Source organism: Ovis canadensis, chromosome 6, assembly GCF_042477335.2.
Source record: "Ovis canadensis isolate MfBH-ARS-UI-01 breed Bighorn chromosome 6, ARS-UI_OviCan_v2, whole genome shotgun sequence".
Taxonomy (NCBI): Eukaryota; Metazoa; Chordata; class Mammalia; order Artiodactyla; family Bovidae; genus Ovis; species Ovis canadensis.
In genome coordinates, this window is record NC_091250.1 from 39,611,410 (window position 1) to 39,633,180 (window position 21,771).

Consider the following 21,771-nt stretch of genomic DNA (forward strand, 5'->3'; position numbering starts at 1 on the left):
TCTTAACAGGCAATTTTAAGAAAATTGTTTTGGAGTCAACCCAAACATCAACAGTTATTTCAGAATTTTTATTAGCATGTGCAGACTTAAGTCTTCCAATCTTGGCCTGCTCATGTACCATTGAAAGCAGCTTGTGGTCATACTCAAAGGGAAGGAGGGAGGGGATAATCCCATTTTGTTGTATCAAGTGTTGTTCAGTCTCTCAGTCATGTCTGATTCCTTGCAACCCCGTGGACTGCAAAGGCTTCCCTGTCCTTCACCATCTACCAGATCTTGCTCAAACTCATGTCCATTGAGTCATGGTTGAATGATGCCATCCAACCATCTTATTCTCTGTCATCCCCTTCTCCTCCAGCCCTTGGTCTTTCCCAGCATCAGAGTATTTTCCAATGAGTAGGCTCTCCACATCAGATGGCCAAAGTATTGGAAATTCAACTTCAGCATCAGTCCTTCAAATGAATATTCAGGGTTGATTTCATTTAGGATTCGCTGGTTTGATCTCCTTGCTGTCCAAGGGACAAGAATTTTCTTGTCTCAAGAATTTTCTTCAGCACGACAATTCAAAAGCATCAATTCTTTGGCATTCAGCCTTCTTTATGGTCCATCTCTCACATCCATACATGCCTACTGGAAACACTGTAGCTTTGACTATAAGGACCTTTGTCAGCAAAGTGATATCTCTGCTTTTTAATATGCTGTCTAGGTTTGTCATAGCTTTCCTTCCAAGGAGCAAGTGTCTTTTAATTTCATGGCTGCAGTCACTGTCTGCAGTGATTTTGGAGCCCAAAGAAAATACAGTGAGTTAATGGAAGAAATGTTTTCTAAGCACGTTGGACTGATTGGTCCTTGAAGTTTTTGTTCAGTATTTGGCACAGGTCTGTTTGTAGGACGCTCGGTGAGAAGAGAAAGCAAATAAATGTGACCTTTTATGGCTGATATTTTCTTTATGAAGCCAAAAGGTGCACAAATACACAAATATTAGCCCACTCTTAGTTTTGTCCTAGAAAACTTCTCTCTGGCTGACCGCATCTTGGTTCCCTGCAGACCTTGCCATCTGTTTAATTGGTTAAGGAGCCCATCCTATCGGTGTCTCTCTCATTTGGTTGGAAATAGAGACCTCTGATTGGCCTTTTCCCTCTTTTTTCTCACTGCCGTTTATTTGGAACCATTTCCAGTATCTCAATGCAGGTGGCTTTACCTTCGCTAGTTACCTTAGGAATAGCAGTTACTGGCAGATAAGAGATGCAGTGAAAGGTGGGAACATCTGTTATTGCAGTGATCTTGGCCTTGGGAGAGTCTAGCGACTTGGAGAAAGTCTAATTCATGAAGGTCATGCCCTACCTGGGGTGCTCTCCTTTTGCCTCTCACCTTCTTAAATGCTTCAGCTCTTTTTAACCTTTGATCCCTTTAAAATTTAATAAGGCCACTAGTATGTGGTGGTGCTAATGGTAAAGAATCTGCCTGCAAAGCAGAAGACGCAAGAGATAATGGGGTTGATCCCTGGGTCGGGAAGACCCCTGGAGTAGGAAATGGCAAATCACTCCAGTATTCCTGCCTAGAGAATGCCATCGACAGAGGAGCCTGGGGGCCCAGAGTCCACAGGGCTGCAAAGACTCAGACATGACTGAGCAGCTGAATACAAAGCGCAGTGCGTATGTGACAGAGACCCAGTGCCTACCAATAAACCAGCCTCCTTCCCTTCTATGTTCCTATGGTTCTTACCTGACAATTTTGCAGAGTCACTTAAACCTTGACAGTTGTCCTTAGAAACTCTCTAGAGGGGAAAAATAAATAAATAAATAAACTCATGGTCTTACCCCAAGTGTCCTTTTGAAGTTCCCTCATTTCTACCCCTATGATACCTCTGGGGAATTTTGAGTAGCTACCAGGTAAGGTGTTTTCTAATTTCAAACCTAATATAAAGACCCAGGTAAAGAAATGTGGCCACTGAAATGTTTGCACATTTTGTTAGGCAAGAAAAGAAGGGAGGGCAAAGAAACAAAATGAACAAAACACTCCCCAAGTGCCAGAAGTCTAATGACTTCATTTTTTCTTTTTTTTCTCTTCATTTAATTCTTGAACTTTCTTTTATACTATGCTTGATGTTATGCTTTTTTTTTTTTTTTACTCTTTTTTTTATGGTATGTGATTAACAGGTCTTTTATTTGTGGTAGAGAAGCAATTAGAAGCGTACATATGCAGTATTCAGTACACACAATAAAAATTAAATTCAAAACCTGTATAAAACAAAACTCTGGAGAAAAAATCATACAACTTAAGAGATATAGTGGGAAAGCCCTCTGCTCTTTTGATTATAGTTTGTACCCAACAGGACTTACCACACTTACCAAAATAATACAGACATTTTAGTAATGGGTGTATTTAAGGTTATCAATATTGGTTTTTACAGCTCTATGACTAGAAGGTCCTCTGGAGGAGGGCATGACAAACCGCTCCACTATTCTTGCCTGGGGAATCCGCATGGACAGAGGAGCCTGGAGGGCTACAGTCCATGGGGCTGCAAAGAGTCGGACATGACTGAGCAGCTAAGCACAGCACACATAACTATGTAGACATTGTTCACAGCACAGCCATAGCGTACTAGATTTGTGATTCCTTTTCTGTGTGCATTTTGTCTTTTATTTCGCCTTTTGCTTTTGTATTATATACCTGCTCTACTATAAGCTATTCCAAATAATTTTTGAAAATAAAAGTGGTCTTTATATCTCTCAGGATTCATTGGAATTTCTGTTCTAGAAAGAGGTTTACTCATCACTTTTTAATTATGAAGCACTGTCTCAAGAACTTTCTGGGAAGCAGTGTAGTGAAGCTGTTAACACAAGTATTCTGGCATCAGACTGCCAGAGTTTACGCTCAGTGGGTCTACATATAAATCACTAGGTGATTATCTTGGGCAAGATGCTTAAGATTTTTGTCTCAAGTTTCTCCCCCAGAGTAATGTTATAGGGACCAAATAAGGTTATATATAAACACTTGTACTTATGCCTTACTCATCTTACAGCTTTATTGTTGTGTCTGACTTTATTACCCAAACAATGCCTGGCATAAAATAAAACACTCTATAAATGTTAGCTACTACTGTTACTATTTACTTTAGTTATTATAAAAGTCCTCAGATAGATCTAATCCCCAGTTTACAGGTGAGGTTGTTGTTGTTCAGTTGCTAAGTTGTGTCCAGCTTTTTGTGACCCCATGGACTGCAGCACGCCAGGCTTCCCTGTCCTTCACTAACTCCCGGAGCTTGCTCAAAATTCATGTCTACTGAATCGGTATGACTTAACTGAAGCCAAAGGAGGTTATTTAGCTTCCCAGGGTCGTGTAGCTGGTGAGGGCTCTGTGCCAAGGTTTGCACCCGGGTTCATCTGACCAAGAAAGCCCTACACATGCCGCTGCCACTTCATCTTGGTGGCATAGTTCAGTAGATATGCTTGGATTGTTAGGAAAACCAAGCATGCATCCATTAGTACATGTTCATCTCCTGATTTGTCTTCTCTCTTAAGTAGCTGTAATTTCTTTTGGATAACAAATCTGTGCTGTTGGATTGCACACAATGTCTTGGCATAGGTCTACTCTAAATCTTGCTTCTTTGAGAGACACTCTTAGGAGGTAAGTGGCCTACGTTTAATCCATCACATTAAGAGAGGAGCTCCATATGGAGTTCTTATGTATATGGCATAATGTGCATGGCAGGTGAAAGTTAATATGAAACAGTGTTGGTGCTTCTTCCAGATGTTTCTGATAGGTCTGAGTTACCCTGTAAATGAACCCTTGTGTAAAATAAAGAAATAATGAGTTTCCCCCACTGAAGGACTTATTTGCCATTTATTAACCTTTATAATACGATCTCTGATCATGGACCTTCGGATGTCCTGGCACATTGTAGGAATTTAGTGACTATCCTCTGGTTGAGTGAGTGAATGAATGTATTCAGAGATGTGAAGAATGACAGTAGCTGCAAGAGGCTGTCTTACTGTTAAAAAGTCAGGTGCATGGTTGGAAGAGAGTATGTTTGGCTCTAAGTCTGAGCAATAAGTGGGATCTGACATTACATCATGTGGCTTCTCTGGTGGCTCAGACGGAAAAGAATCTGCTGTCAACGTGGAAGACCCAGGTTTGATGCCTGGAGAAGGGAATGGCAACCCACTCCAGTATTCTTGTCTGGAGAATTCTATGGACAGAAAAGCCTGGAGAACTATGCCTCTAACACTTAGGGCTTCTCTGGAGGCTCAGATGGTAAAGAATCTGCCTACAATGCAGAAAACCTGGGTTCAACCTCTGCTCCTAAATGCCAATGTCTCTTTTCAATGTCATACTGTCCTGCTGTTCAAGAGTTTTCTTTCATCCATGCATATACAAGTCCCGATTTTCTGTTTGGTATTCAGTGTGTTTTTGCATTTTTAGTCTCAGATTCTTGCTCTCTCCTTAAACAGTGAGTCCGTCAGTTTACTCAGGGATGTGACTCCCACTGGTTGGAAATCTGGTCTGGCAGGCTGTTCCTCATTCCTCTTATCCCAGTGGAGGAGCCTGCTTTTTAGTGGAGAAACATCTTTACCTGAGTCAAAATTGAACGGATGGATGGATAGTAAGTCTTTTCTTTTGCGTTTCTTCTGCTGTTTCGCCTAACAAACAAATAACTCTTGTTTTTGTTATTCACTCAATCAGTAGCTTTTAGATGAATGAGATAGGTACTGGATGAATAAGAACTATACATTTCCCTTCAGCAGTCATGTTACATCTTGAATTGAGGAAGGCAGTCTTTAGTTCTTGATAGTCCTGGATCATATTTTGATATGAACTTTAAAAATGCTCCAATAGGTGGTGAGTGATAGGGATAGATACTTGGCAGTTATTATTGCATCTTCTGTTGTTGAGTTTCAATTAATGTGATCCTTTGATTTCTTCTCTTTCAGCTGTGCCATTTCCTCCAAGTCACCGGCTTACGGCAAAAGAAGTGTTTGATAACGATGGGAAACCTCGTGTGGATATCTTAAAGGCACATCTCATGAAGGAGGGCAGGCTTGAAGAGACTGTCGCATTGAGAATAATAACAGAAGGGGCTTCAATTCTTCGACAGGAAAAAAACTTGCTGGATATTGATGCTCCAGTCACAGGTAAGGCCTGAGGACAGTCCACTTGGAACCCATCCTTGCTGTTTATAACTTCAAATCAGAAGTCCTAGATACCACTGAGTCTTCAAAGACCTTCATCATCTTGCTGGTTTACCACCAAATCTGTACCTTAGGAACTAAAGATTTTATACATATGTAAAATGTTTTTATTTTCATGTACTAAATAACCATATGATGTGATGCTCTATAGCGTAGTGTTCAGCTTAGAGGTGATGGAGGTGTTCTGAAGTTAAACCTTAGCTAAGTGATATTTTGTCAGTAGAACACTAACTGTCATGAAGAATCCAAGGTATTCATTGGGAAAGATCAGACAAAGCATAGGAATATTTCCACAGTGGTTACGTGACTAAGTTAGTAGCTCGTCTTAGACTAGCATCACTGTCGTCATCACCTGGAAACTTATTAAACATACCATCTCAGCCTCCACCCCAGAACCATACTGCTCTAGATTTTTAGGGTGAACCCTAACAACCCGTTTCATCAAGTCATGTAGGTGACCCTGATGCACATGAAAGTTTGAGAACCACTGAACTTCAGGAAGAAGACCAAATTTCTCTCCTTCCTACAGCATTCTGTGCCTCAAAAATACATCTATTTTTTTAATGTTTTTGTTCTTTTACTCCTTAAGAGCAGATTCATACTTTGCATAAGTGGAACTTCTCTTAGACAATAAAAATTAAATCTTGTCAAAAAGTTTAGTAGGCTATGGAGGGTCGGTTAGTAGAGATTTTTCAGCTGTATTTGGTGAAGTTTGCTAAATTTTCAGGTATTTGTTTTTAGAGAAGCTTAAAAGCAAGTATTTTCTCCTTAATTATTATCATTCTGGCAAAAGGAAAAATTTAAACATAGGATTTTATCCTTTTATAAGTACAAAGGATTTTTGAAATACTTCATATATACTACTGATTGTTTCCTTCTTCCAAACCTTCATATACTTTTAATATTATTGGCTTTGAAATATATTTTTGAAGGTGACTGGTTGGAGCAAGATAAGCTCTCTTGAGTATCAGACTAGACCTTCTTTGATCATAATACCTCTGAATATTCCTATTCCAGAGAAATTGACATATACATTTTGTTTTGGGTTAGCCATAATATTTCTCTTATTTGTAATTCAAAAAAATAATGAATGTGTTTGGGGCCAGGTAGCAGGAGAAACTGACTCCAGTGGTAAGTCAGTGTTGGGCCAGCGGTGAATAAATCAAGCTATATACTTACCTTGTGTGTATGACAATGATCCCCATTTTCCATGTGCTAAAATGCAGTCATGCCTTATTATCTTTGACTTACAGACACTGTGGACATATAAGAACAAAACAAATATGAGTATGCTTTACTTTCTTAGATACTAAAATATGAGAAAAATTTTACATCTAAATAGTAGCATGGAATCCATCAGCAAAGAAGCTACCTTAAAAAACTGACTGTATATTCCACCAATAAATAGTAGCTTTAAATGATCTCTGTATCATTTGGATTATTTGGTTTTGGTAAGAATGAATGGCTTAATATTTTACTATGCTATAATATAATATGATAAATAGTATATGTTATAATATCATTATTTTTTTCTCCATTTGACATGATAATGTGTGATTTCCAATGAAGAATTCATGTTAGACTCACTAATGTGCCAGTAGGTGTTAATGAAGGTGATAATTGTAACTAAAAGAAAACGTGAAATAAGCGTTTAAGTGAAATCGCTCAGTCGTGTCCGACTCTTTGCGACCCCACAGACTGTAACCTATCAGGCTCCTCTGTCCATGGGATTTTCCAGGCAAGAGTACTGGAGTGGAAGGTGGTAATTGTAACTAAAAGAAAACATGTGAAGTAAGCATTTAAGGGAATGTATTTTCTTGGATGCACTCAGCTCATCTATTTGATGAGGCTCTGTCTTAAGAGAACACATAGCATTCTGTAAAGGTTAAATTTGTGATGTTTTGTCCCTGAACCTTTTGGGGGTCTGTTGACTAACTTCCCTCATGCTCAGTAGAGGTTGGGCGTCATTCTTTCTAGAGAGATAGCAGCTGTCACTTTGGCAAATCTCAGAACATACACATGAAGTGACTTTAGAAATCAGGACTCGATGATGTATAACTTTCCCTGGGGGAGAAAAAATACAAAGTCTTTTAAATAGTCACAGAAGTAGCTATGGAGACCTCACAAAATATGTATCACTAGTGAAATATAACCCAAGCAGGAAAACCCCTTTCACTAGAGAAGTGTTTTATTTCTTGATGAAGGCATGATTCTAAGGTAGAAGATTCCATTGCTATGATATCTTTCCCCCTTTTCTATAAAGATATGGAATAAAAGTAGTAGGGGTAATTTATTTTACTATTTCTATTAAAATGGGGGGGGAAAAAACCTTCTTTTGCATATAATTTACCAGAAAGCTAAATTCATAGCTTTGCATTCCCACCCATGAGCTTTCGAGCTGAAACACAGTGGACCGCAAAATAAAATCAGGGTATACTGATTGGAGAAACTTACTGTGCCTTTGTATTTCAAGATACTTCTTAGAATTTATTTGTAACATTTTATGATATATGATTTTATTCTGAGATCTTATTTCATCTGGACAGCTGAACATGCAGCTAAATTTTTATTTTTAGAATGTTTATTATTTGAATAACTGAATCAATAAAGTTATACTTTACTGACACTAGGTTATGCAGCAAAAGGCATAGTTTATCCTTCCAAATCTTCAGGGTAGTGAATTCTTTATATAGTTCAGAATTCCACACATAAGTAAAACGGAGACCTTAAAAAACAATTCAGAGGAGAAAGTAGAAGAGGAGAGGGAGAGAAAAGAAAATATTAGAGTTTATAAATGAGAATCTGTGAAAAAAGATTAAAAGGCAAGAATCAAGGACTTAGCAGAGAAGCAAGGACTTCTAATGTAGGGAGAAAAAGCCTGAAGCCTGACCAGGTGGTGGTTTTCAAGTGGTATTAGAAATAGTCTCTCACGTATGTCAGATTCCTAAAATGTAAGGTGAGTGGTGTGGGTAGGAACTGACCAGTAACTTTCTTGTTTGGAATGCAACTTGAACTGGACCAGGTATGTAACATCACAAAACCAAACAAATGGCAAATATTTTATAGTTATGCACAAAATCCACTCCCCAGCTTCCCCTCTTCTTTTCTTTCCTCTTACTTTTTATTAATAAAAACATTTCACTCTTAGATGTTTAAAGAGGAGTTGTGCTAACATCCATGCATGGTTTGCTCCCACTTAAAGAAAAATCCAGATATTAGTGTCCTGTTAATTTGAAATCTGGACACTATTTCATTCCTTTAGCATTTTTTTTTTTCATGTTTAAATTTACAAAGCTGTCCAACTTCCGTTATTCCCTCCCCTTCAATTGTTTTTAAAGTGGTAAAAAGTTTATGTTCATCTAGGATTTTTTTTCCTTTAAAATTCTGTACTTTTGATTTTGGAGGAAGACCAGGAAACTGCCTAGTCCCAACCTGGCTCCTCCCATGTGTCCCCTGGGGAAGGAGATAAAGCTCTGTGTACCTTACCCTCCTGAAGCATAGATTTAGATAAGCCGAAACCAGGGCCATGGGAGTAGAGATGAGGATTGGTTACGGGTCCCCAGTCAAAGCAAGGGAGGCATGAGTCACATTTTGCTCTTTTCTCTAAACTAACTTACTTGATTGGAATGATGGCTGTTTCAGAGATTTAATTTGAAGTATGTGTTTCTATATTGGAGGCAATTTTGTGAAGAAAAGTATTTTCCTTCTTTTCGAATCTTTCTTTTTTTCTCTTTTAATTGAGTTGAAGTTTTCTGTGTTTCCTTGCAAACATACAAATGGATCATTAAAAACTGGCCAAATATCTGTGTGGCAATTTGTTATGAGCTGAATGTTTCTGTCCCCACAATAATCATATGTTGAAGCCCTAATCCTCTTTGTGGTATTTTTGAAGGTGGCATCTTTGGGAAGTGATTGTGTTTAGATGAGTTCTGGGGGTGGACCCATATGATGGTGTTAGTGCCCTGATGAGACACGCATGAGATGAGAGCCCTCTCTCCTCCATGTGGAGATACAGTAGGAAGGTGGCCATCTGCAAACCAGGAATAGTTAGTTAGTTAAGTCGCTCAGTCGTGTCCGACTCTTTGCGACCCCGTGGACTGTAGCCCACCAAGCTCCTTCATCCATGGGATTCTCCAGGCAAGAATACTGGAGTGGGTTGCCATAACCAGGAATAGAGCCCTTTCTAAACCCTGAATATGCTAGCACCTTGATCTTGGACTGTCTAGCTGTCCAGAACTGTGAGAAATCAGTGTTTGTTGTTTCAGCCACCCAGTCAAAGATATTTTGTAATAGTAGCCAAACTAAGATACAGCCTGTTTGGGAATTCAGTTTACCAAACATTTACCTGGTACAGGTTGTGTGTGTTATACACAGGTGAGTAAGACCTGGTCTCTGCTCTCCCAGTGGTCAGAATATAAGAAAACTGAAGCAGGTATTTGCTGAAATATATGTACATCAAACTACTGATTAAATGAAAGAATATGACCAAGATTTTTTTAAGCAAATTTAGAAATGTGCAACTGGTTAGAGCTAACTTGAAACCAAAAAGTTTTCCTGTCTTCAAAATGGCTAAGGTTTCTCTGATAGAGTCCATTGATTATTATATTATGTCTTTGAGTTATTGAAACTGTTAAATAGCTTGGACCCTATTTGTCCTGAATATAGACTGAGAACTCTTTCCGAAGGTTAGGAACTGTGAATGATGAAACACATGAAGCATACATAGTCCTTGACTAGAAGACTCAAGGGGTCTATCTGGGGAGTTAGGTACATAAATAGATAATTACTGTAAAACCTGTTAAGGATTATAATTAAGGAGCCTATAAACTAGTATAGGAACTCAGAACAAGGACTGCAGGGAAGCCGAAAGTCCTGACAGATGACATGATGTTTGAACTGGAGCATGTGTGAGAAGTGCAATTTTACTATGTGAAAAAACTAGCAAAGTCTGTTCTGAGCAGACACAACAAACAGCATATTAAAGACACTGATATTTTTCATAAAGTGGGAAGGCATGATTGTGGAGGTTTGCTGTGGATAGACAAGGTCTCAGAAGGGTGTGAGGAGTAAGGGTGGGGGATGAAGCTGAAATGGGATGGTCAGGGTCAGATATTAATCTCTTGTGAGCAGCACTGAAACATCTGGTTACTGTTCTTCAGGCGCTGGGGAGTGGAGAGGGTCTTGGAGTAGGGGAGTTACACAGTCAAGTCTGTGGCTAGAATCCTGAATGAGATGAGAAGAGTGAGTGGGGAGGAACTCTTGGGAGAGTTGTTGATCAAGAACCTTTCATCCTTGATCAGGGTGTCCCAGCAATGATTTTGGCAGGCTAGGAGAATTGGATCTGATTTTGATTACAGGGCCTTTCAAAAATGATAGTTCACATTGATCTTAAAATGTTTGATTAACTTGTACCTAATCAGTATCCATTAAAGACGTCTTGACTATGGTACTGTGATTTACTCAGGAATCCAATTTATTACATTTTGCCTTCAAGTTCTCATATTTTCCTGTTTTTCTCTTTGACTTAGCAGAGAACATTTCCCTCATTTATAAAGCAGACGCAGACCAGGAGCTTGGGTCTTTGAAAGAAAATGATTTAGAACTCATTTTCTGCTCTCTGGGCCGAGGGGACCCGCCAGCATCAGCTGGGCAAACTGCTAATCTCTCTGGTCTGTCTGTTTCCTGCAGGGGGGGATTTGTCCCTAGGGCAGCAAAGGATTCCCTCGGTGGCTGTGCCTGCCATTTAGCATGTCAGGCAGTTGCCAGGAGAACCCTCTGGCTTTGTTCCTGGATGTGAGAATGAACCAGTGGCCAAGTTTAAGGTCATGGCATTCCTTCCCTTACAGCAGCTGACGTCAATTAGGAGAATTCCCCGTGCCTTTCCTCTGGGGAGAGTGAAGTAGGGGGTAGGAATCCAGTGTCTTTTGAGAACTAAAAGATCAGTGTTTATTCTCTTTATGCTATCATTTGTCACTATCAACGCAACGTGGCCTTAGTTTATATGAGGATAAAATATTACTTCTGGGGCATTTTGCCCACTTGTGATTTCAGTGGCCAAATCTTTAGGGCCTGCCCTGCAGCCAGAGGCCTATTTTGGTACCCAGCCCACTGCTGGCAGGTCAGCACATTTCAGGCTCAGCCTGCGGCAGCAGCACCTCCGTTTTTTGATGTTTGTGTTCCCCTTAATTTGGGCCCTTGAGTTAAAAAAAATTTTTTTAAGATGATGGTAAAGGGATAAACGGTCACTGCATGAGCGTGTACTTTTCCCTGGTTTGTTTTCCTCCTTTGTTTTGCAAGGTTGGTCTTAGGAAACCCGTCTTACAAATGAGAGAAGGGAGTCTCAGTTTACATCTGAGTTTCTTAAACTTGAACATGGATCAGAATCTCCTGGATGGCTTCATAGAACACAGATTGCTGAGTCTCACCTCCAGACTTTCTGATTTAGTATCTGGAGTTGTTGTTTAGTCACTAAGTTGTGTCATACTTTTGAGACCCCCATGAGCTCTAAGCCTCCAGGCTCCTCTGTCCATGGGATTCTCCAGGCAAGAAAACTGGAGTGGGTTGCCATTCCCTCCTCCAGGGGATCTTCCCAACCCAGGGATTGAACTTGCATCTCTTGCATTGGCAGGCAGATTCTCTACCACTGAGCCTCCTGGGAGGGCCAGTTCTGGATTAGGGCCTGATAGTTTGAATATCTAACAGGTTCCCAGATCATGATAACCTCCTTGATCTGGGACCCCTCTGTGGGAACCACTGATTTAAGTATTGACTTGAAGTCTCATAGTAAGCTGAAGACCTTGTTATGCACAAGCATCTCCCAACATGACTCATGCCAAGCTATTACACTATATTCTGCCTCTATATTAAGTTGAAAAAAATGAAGCAGTTCAGTTCATTTGACTGGAATTTGTCCTTGCTCATGACTGCAGAAAACATATTAATTCTAAGCTTGCTGTTCAAGGTTCTCAAGAAATAGGAAGAATACATTATTTTGACTCAATTATAATTTATTATATTTCAAATTAAAAATTAAAATAACGTAAGGGTCAAGACCAAACAATAGTGCTTAGTATGGTTGGGGCACAGTGTATATATAGTTTTTCCCAGTGAAAAAATTTTGTAGTGCTTATCTTTATAAGCTCTTTGAGAGTTGACTGTAGAAAGTTACTGCTGGGTCTGTTTTTAAACGAAAATGAAGGAAAACTGGAATCAAAAGCATCTATAAATGGATTGTGTGGTAATGAATATAGTATTATTTACCATCTGAGCCACCAGAGTATTATATTAAGAATAGTTGAGCCTTAGGAATTCAGCATTTGTGTGCAGTATACAAGTCAGTAATAATCTGTTAACATCGGTAGACATATAACACCATCCAGAAGAAGAATTTGGTAGTTATTACAATTGCAGCATGATTAAATGTAGAGATACTTTTCTTTAAGACACACTGCACCCTGTTCGTTTTCAGTTTGCCATGAGTCAGTACATTTCACAAATAGTAACCTGTGTAAGTACAGTTTGTTAAGGCAGTGCCTGTAGTTGTTTCCATAGGAAGATAAAAATCCCCAAGCTATTGGGCTTAAAGTCTGACAGTGATCACTTGCAATGATAATACTCTGATGGTTTTGGAGAAGGTTGAAATATATTATTATCAATACTACTGTGACTTTAAGAGAAATAGTGAGTTTTTTAAATATTTTTAAATTTTTTAACTTTTAATTTTATATGGGAGTATATTTGATTAACAATGTTGTGTTTCAGGTGTACAGCAAAGTGATTCAGTGATATATATATACATGCATCTATTCTTTTTCAATTTCTTTTCCCATTTAGGTTGTTACATAATACTGAGCAGAAATCCCTGTGCTATACAATAGGTCCTTGTTGGTTATTCATTTTAAATGTAACAGTGTGTGCATGTCAACACCAAACTCTCTAACTGTCCCTCTTCCCCTCCTTTCCCCTTTGGTATCCATAAGTTTGTTTTCTTAATTCTGTGAATCTGTGAGAAGTAATGTTTCAAACAACACTGAAAGACTTCCAGGGAAGGAAAGAGCAATTTGGATACCTTGAAAGAAAACTAGACATACTTCCCTGTGTCTACAGGAAATGCAGATTATATTCGTGTTTCCAGCTTATCTGACATTCCATTTTCTCGCAGTATCCCTGTTAATTTTAGATTCCAGTGATTTTATTTTCTTGTGATCCAGTAATGTTTACAGGCTATTACTGGACATTCCCACATACTGGCCACAGACTTGTACTGGGCTGTAACAAAGTTTTCTCTGGTCCAGAATGAAATTGTCTTTTTTCATTTTAGTGAGAATGCTTTTTTTATGTACCTGAAACTATGGTGATGATAGGTAGTAATTGTTTTTTATATATTCCATTGGGGTAGGAAGTTAATGAGTTATTTTTTACTATGAGGCTGATATTTGTTAGGTTCTTTTTTTTGCCACTCACTATTATAAGCACTGTACTTTTTAACTCTGAGTTTTCACACAATCCTACGAAGGAAGTGCTGTGATCAGTTCAATTTACAATGAGGAAACTGGATCTCAGTGAACTTGAGTATTGTATCTAAGGTTATTGATCTAGAAAGTCCTAGAACTGGTATTAAAGCCCAGGCAGTTCAATAGTGTCTATTCCTATTTTATTTGGAGTTAGAAATTAATTTTACATGTTCATGAAATGATTAAACTTGGGAGTAACCATATAGTGTGGCATTTAACTAGAGCTGACCCTTGTTTAACTAGGGGTTGAAGGGTGCTGATCCTTTATAGAGTTGAAAATGCGCATATAACTTACAGTTGGCCCCCCATGTACATGAGGTTTTGCACCCACAAAGTCAAGGAACCTCCAGTACTGTACTATTTCCTATTGAAAAAGAAAGAATCCTCAAGGTTCAAACCTGTGTTGTTCAAGGGTCAACAGTATGTTGTACTGAATTTTTCGTTGTTGTTTCAGGCTATTATCCTATTAAATGTTAACATCTGAGACAATGGATTTTATGTTATGGTTCTGTGAATATTCCTCTGTTTCATACTGATTTTAATGTAAATACAGTGCTGATTTGCACATAGTGAATTGTGTGTGTATAATGGAAATGCACAGGAACCTTTTAAGCAGAGTATATGTGTATTTATGCATATGTGGATTTATGCATATGTTTCTGTGTTGTCAGTAACATCATTTAAATAGCAGTTTACTCTGTTCTTTTCTCCTGGCTGAAGTGGAAGATTTTTGCTAAATGAGATACCAGATAAATACATGAACTGGTCATAAGTAGCTTTTTATAGAAGAATCTGTGGTTTAATTAGTGGATTAATATGAGAAAAATATTCAGTTTTGAGACAACTGCTTTACCATTATTTAAAATGACTATCTTCTTATATAAAATGTGTTCTTTAAAATATAAATTAAATATTTTCATGTACACATCTTGCTCATGTTAACACAGATTCCCTGAGAGAAGCCCGTTAGGTAGTTAAGTGCGGGCGTTGCTTTTGTCTTGGGTGTCACGAAGCTTTTCCTTCTACTATGTCAGGCTCTCCACCAGCATCATGGAGTGAGAATCACCTCCTGAAGTCAGAGGTGCAGAATCCACAGACAGTTTTGAGACCTAATTCAGCTGTTGAGTAAGGAAAAAAAGGAAAACTCAAAAAGTCCAGGGTTCATTCCTTGTATTAAAGCCTAGATGGTGTATATAGAATCCGTTGTTGTTGTTAAGCAGCTAAGTAGTGTCCAACTCTTTGCCACCCCATGGACTGTAGCCCACTGGGCTCCTCTGTCCATGGAATTTCTCAGACAAGAATACTAGAGTGGGTTGCCATTTCCTTCTCCAGGGGATCTTCCTGACCCAGGGATCAAACTCGCATCTCCTGCATTGGCAGGTAGGTTCTTTACCACTGAGCCTCCAAGGAAACTGACACACACACACACGTACACACATTGACATATATATATCAATACAAAAATCCAGTCCAAGAATAAATTGCCAACTGTTAACAGCAGTTAACAACTTTATGTTGCTTTTACCGTATGAAAATGACATTTCTAGTTAAAGGTATTTTTTAAAGTAGGATTTTACTGCTTTTGTGATGATAGAAAAAAGCAAGCAACACACCCCACATCCAGGGGATAATCAAGTCTATTTCAGAGGTTTCTATGAAACAATATTGTATTTTAGTATTCTGAATAAGATTTCAGCTCCTGTTATCACATGGTTAGTTTTTGACTCCAGTTCGGTGTATGATATGCTCCTCTGTCATTAATTTCTGTTCATATTTGACATTGTGGTCCAGGTACCAGGCAGTTTCAGACATAGCAGCATTGTTTCATTCTGTTCCTGAAGGTATTTAAGGTTTGGAAACCAAGTTTTTAAGTGTTAAGTTCATGAGAGTCATATATGAAGGTGAAAAGAAAACATTTTTTAATAAGATTTTCCTAATATTTCTCTTAATGCTCTCTGCTCTGAACTGTCTTTCTTATCTTTGCAATAAACAAAGTCCTCTGATAGAGTAAAATTAGGATTCGTGGAAAGAAAGTTTGTAGTAATAATGAAGGAAGCATAAACTTACTAACCAAAATTTTCTTTTTCTCCTACAGCACCATTTGTAATGATTTATTTAAAAAGATATATCAAGATCACCATTTTATTTACAGTGACTTTCTTTTCAGATTTATATGTTTTGCTTGTATTCCAGACTACATTTTTGGGTTGTTTAGATTAGTGTCGGATATTTTAATATTAAAAATATTTGGAATATTTTGGAATTCATGAATTTGATTCCATTTCACAAATGTCATTAACTCCTCATCTCTGAATATGCTATCTGATTTTAGATGCCATCTGGTGGTATGCATTTGATACATCTAGTGGTAATTTGAACCGCCATCAGTCTCATATCCTTTATTGCTCACGAAGGAGAATATTTTTGAAAAGACTTGCAAAGACTTTTGTTTCCACTTCAAACAAAGGATCCTTTTTACCTTGCTTTTCTGTTTTCTCAAAGTAAAATGCATGTTTGCTTTGGTCTTTAGTAACATAATCTGAGTCTTTCCTAAGACAGCATTGACTTTGAAAATGAAGTTCCCATTTTAAGAAACTCAATTTAGGTCAGAGAAATAAGTAGATATATAGCATTGCCCTTAAAATGCTAATTATGTATGTTTTTTATTTCATTTTGAAACGGTAAAATTTGATTGGCTATTTGAATACCATGTGATGAATAGGAGATTATCAGATAATCATCAACAGGAAACAGAAATTGTCCATTGAAAATTCTCTTCCTCATGTTTTAAACATTAAAGACCAACTCCTTCAAAGGTGGACCTTAGCTTAATCTTAAGTACTGCTTTTATCACCTTCTTCAAGAAATAAGCTGGTAATACTTATTAAATATATATCAAAGCCAGGTAGAAATTAGAAAGTAAATTATCTGCATTATTGATATTAAATATCCATTCCACTTAAGAATCTGAATAAAGGAAGTGTTAAAAAGTACATGAGTTTTTTTTTTAAGGTCCTTTCAAAATTATTTGTGGCTGGTTAAATTAGTATAATAAGGTATAGAGACAGTGGGCCAATTTATAGATTCTGTGATCTGTTCAACATTCTCTGATTATACCCAAAATTCTGGTCTAGCCATTTTAATCTGAAGGAAAAAAAAAGAGAAATGGTGTGAAAAGAGGTGAAAAGAAGAGTGATTTCATCTCTGCTGTCCAGATGACCTGCTGAGGTATGTCTCCTAATGAGAGTGCAACGGCAACTTTATTTTCATCCTATGTAGTGTGGTATCCAGGTTAAAAATTGTGGACCGCTAGATTAGCATTCAGGATCTTCAAGTTCCTAGCTGTTTACCACTGGACAAGATATTTCACCTCCATAAACCTCAACTTTCTCATCTTTGAAGAGATGAAGTGTGAGTTCATGCCTGTCACTCAAATAAAGTGAATGCTTACCAGTGCAGCACTTAGCTAGAGTAAGTGCCCAGCAAATAGTAGCTGCTTTGTTATCATGGCTATAACCATTTTTGTCACGGCTATTATTGTTGTTATGCAGCTAATATTGCAACTGTCAGTTCTGTTCTATTGTTCAGTGACTAGGAGCACAGAGAGCCGTTAACTATATCAGTGTGGATGCTATAGCAGACTCTGTATATTACCTTTGATGTATATTACCTTTGACTCTGTATATTACCTTTGTGGATGTAAGTGATTACTGAGAGGGCTGTGGAACGAAAGATGAAACACATAGGTCCTTATGCCTATAACGCTCCACTAATCCTTTGTAAATTGCAAGTGAGTTTTAATTTTAATTAAAGAGAAATACATATTGTTTTTGTGGTCATGCTGTCAGCATATCAATTAGAAATAGACAATGAAAAAATGTTTTAAAATCTTTGTAATATGGGCTAGGATGTCTTTAAAAATTAGAAGTAATTAACCAAAAATGGGAGGATGGCCCTTGCTCAAGAGTCACTTCAAGTTAATAATACTACTATGAATTTGATGGCTTAGAATCATTCAGATGCAAATACATTTTCACTTCAAATTTGGATGATTGAGCTTTTTAAAATATAGGTCCCTGTGCTATACAACAAATCTGGTTGTTTATGTATTTTATATATAGTGGTGTGTATCTGTTAATCCCATATTCCTAATTTATCCTCCCCCCACTTTTCCCCTTTGGTAACCGTAAGTTTTTTTCCCCCTATGTCTCTGAGTCTGCTTCTGTTTTGTAAATATGTTCATTTGTATTATTTTTTTAAATTCCACATAGAAGTGATATTATATAGTATTTGTCTTTGTCTGACTTACTTCACTCACTGTGATAACCCCTAGGCTCATCTATGTTGCTGCAAAATGGCATTTTTCCATTCTTTTATATGACTAAGTAGTAATCCATTGCATATATACATATATGTGTGTATGTATATATTTTATTATAACTACATATATGTGTATGTCTATATATATATATATAGTTTCTTCTTTATTCCTTCATCTGTTGATGGACACTTAGATTGCTTTCATATCTTGACTGTTGTAAATAATGCTTCTTTGAACATTTGGTTGTGTGTATCTTGTCAAATTCATTTTCTTTTTTTCCAGATATGTGTCCAGTTTTGAGATTGCTGAATCCTGTGGTAGCTCTGTTTTTAGTTTTTTAAGGAAATTCCATACTGTTTCCCCACTGTGATTGTACCAATTTACGTTCCCACCAACAGTGTGGGAGGATTCCTTTTTCTCTGCACTCTCTCCAGCATTTATTTTTTGTAGACTTTTTGATGGTGGTCATGGGTGATTGGCTTTTTAAGTAACAGTTTATGGAACTTCCAACAAAATGTCCATCATCTGGATTTTTACATTCCCAAATAATGTCCTACTATAGATTACTCAGTGACATTTAAATCAGAAATATGTGACAGGAATTTCCAGTGATTCCTTCCATCCCCTGACTGGCCACCGTAGTGCCAAAAAATCAGTGATGTGTCCTGTGTATAAGATATGTAAGATGCATTGACATACTAAGATGATTCAAATATTTTTAAAATTGTCATTGATTGGGTTGAGTCTGAGGAATTAGGTTGGGAGGACTAATGGGGACATTTCCATTCATATGATGGCTGTCTAGGCAACCTGAAGTAGCTGGGGAGTTTTATGTTGAGTTTAGTGATGGCTAATAGATAGACAGATGCTCATTACAACAGTAACAGACATGACTCTTTCGAGGATAGACTGGAATAAATTTGGGGTTTGACTCATGATGGGTTGTCCAGCTTAGAGTGGTGGAGGAAAAGAAAAAAGGGATTATAGCAAAATAAGTGTTGTGATTGATCAAAGAATCTGGGAACTGTCAGATGAACCCTTAGGAAAGGGAGCAAAGTACCAAAAGCCTGTTGACCAGGGGCCAATGGGAGTGTGACTATATTTATCAGATTACATTATTTAAGGGTCGGTGATGGTCATGATTTTAATTAAATCTTTTAAAAGTGAAGACAGTGTTTCTTTTGGAGCAGATTTCGATTTTCTGTTGAAGTAAGGCTTAATTCTAAAGCCATGAGGTATTCACTGTGTTCTTGGCAAATAATAAAATGAGTATCTATGGAGAAGGTGAGACTGAAACGGAGCGTGGATGTGTTCAGTTGTGTTCTAGACTTTTACAAGCAGCATCTCCACAGTCATGAGAGTGTTGTCAGGTAAGGTGCTGTCTCCTGGTGAAGAGAACATTGGCTCTAGAATCAAACAGATGTAAGTTTTAATCCTGCTGCTGACAGGTTATTTCACACATCCCTCTCCATTTACTCATCTGTGGAGAGGATTGAAATAATTTCTACCTTACACTGCTGTGAGACAGGAGGCAATGTTCAGAAACTCTTCACACAATTCCTGAGACGTAGTAAGAACTAAGCGAATAAAAATGATCCTTTATTCCCACTGATATTGGTGCTTACGCACTCATACCACTGAGCCTTCTGAAGTACAGGGATGGAAAACTATGTAACTATTTCGTAAGAAAAGAAAAATTGTAAATCTCTCTCTGTAGTGGCTTACACAAAATGAAGATTAGTCATGGGCTTAGGGATTTTGTTATTTTGTCTGCTAAATTTAACAATCGTTTCTTGGTAAGAAATATCAAACACTTGCTGATTTATTCAGCAGTTACTTCATACTTGCCCTTTTGGTGCAAGTTGAAAATCATTAAAGTAATTTATGATCACAGATTCAAAAATACAACTTATAGAATTTATACAGACTCTCTTCTTGTCTTGCTTGGTTTACTGTCTTATCATCTGCATTCTACCTGTCTTCTGACTCAGGTATGAGTTACTTAATATTTGTTTTCATTCCAAGTGGAAGTATAGTTGTTTTAAGGAGGGTCTTCTTGTTATTATTATTCTAAAAGATTATCTTTCTCTGAACGTAACGAAAAAGGGACAATGAAAATAATGATCTTGGTGAAAACAACTGTCTAGCAGCAGAGGGAAAGAGTAAAGGAGTATGGATCAGGAATCCAGAGAAGCAGTGCCAGTTCTGACAATATCTTCCATTCATGGGAAGATTATTCTAGATGATCTCAATGCTCCTTTCAGTTCTGATTCCATAAATGTGTTTCCTACTCAAACTACCCATTACCTGACTTTAGAATGAATACTTTGATGAGATACTTCATTATCCTTATCAGTATTTTCTCCTGCCACCCTTTAAAAACACCTCTGTGTCAAAGTAACTGATAACCCCAATTTTTGTTATTGTGTGAGTTCATTTCTCCCATAGGATGGTTTCCTGAACATTTCAGAGCCACCGGTTCTGAACTAAAATATTTCCTTGCATTCTTCGATAACTAGAATGACCTCTGTCATTAACAGCATAACCCTTTTTGTTATAACTGGAGCTTCCCCACCCTTCCCCACACGTGTTTCCTTCTTTTTTATTTTTTTAATAGAGAAGGGCTGCCTGCTGCTGCTAAGTCACTTGAGTCGTGTCCGACTCTCTGTGACCCCATAGATGGCAGCCCACCAGGTTCCGCCATCCCTGGCATTCTGCAGGCAAGAACACTGGAGTGGGTTGCCATTCCCGTCTCCAATGCATGAAAGTGAAAAGTGAAAGTGAAGTTCCTCAGTCGTGTCCGACCCTCAGCGACCCCATGGACTGTAGCCTACCAGGCTCCTCCATCCATGGAATTTTCCAGGCAGGAGTACTGGAGTAGGGTGTCATTGCCTTCTCCAGAGAAGGGCAGTTTTCCCTAAACATTTTTTCTTTAAGTGCATACTCTTTTTAGTCTTCTAATATAAGTGAATTGACTGCTTTTTATTTTGAATAATTTTATTGTGACTGTAGAAAAAGATGCATCATGAAAAGGGGATGGACTTGTGAATTTTAAGTAAAATATCCTGATATATCACTATAATATAAGAAATATATTTTTGGTTCCTGCCCCAAGTTCCTAAAACTCATAACTTCCTGAATGGTGGGGCAGATAGAAGCATCTTACATAGCACTCCTAAACCCCTTGGAATTTCCTGGGTGATAGGAGTGTCCTTTGTTCTAATGAGGTGACTCTTGGTGGATTCCTGGAGAGTTCCAGGATGTGAGTTGTTCACTAGAAAGACCAAGCCATGAATAGAAGTTTGGAACTTTCAGCCTTATCCCTCATCTTCTGGTTGGGGGAGAGGGGCCGAAGCCTGAGTTAATAATCTATCACGTCTGTGTGATGAAGCCTCCATAAAAATTCCTTACCTACAGAGTTGGGAGAGTGTCTAGATTAGTGAACATGTCTCCATGCTGGGAGGCCAGTGTGCCCCAGCTCCACAGGGAAAGAAGCTTGTGTGCTTGGAATCCTTCCTGACTTAGCCAGATGTAGTTCTTCATCTGGCTGTTCGTCTGTACCCTTTAGAATATCCATTATAAAAAACCAGTAAATAAACATAAATGTTTCCCTGAGTTTTGTGAGTCATTCCAGCAAATTTTTGAACCAGGAACAGGGGTAGGCAGTTGTGGGAACCCTTGACTTTGTAACCAAGGCTGATAAAAGAGTCAGTACCCTGGGGACCTGTTATTTGCAGGTTATTTGGTA

General features: G+C 38.1%; 1 protein-coding gene across 4 annotated transcripts in view; it reads left to right on the plus strand.

The window, feature by feature from the left end:
• PPP3CA (protein phosphatase 3 catalytic subunit alpha) overlaps nt 1–21,771 on the plus strand; it is a 322,924-nt gene that overhangs the window by 164,880 nt on the left and 136,273 nt on the right. For all 4 annotated transcript variants that reach the window (XM_069593620.1, XM_069593621.1, XM_069593622.1 and 1 more), the window contains one exon: nt 4,932–5,132. In XM_069593620.1, coding sequence (XP_069449721.1) covers nt 4,932–5,132 — 201 coding nt within the window. The remainder of the gene's footprint in view (nt 1–4,931; nt 5,133–21,771) is intronic.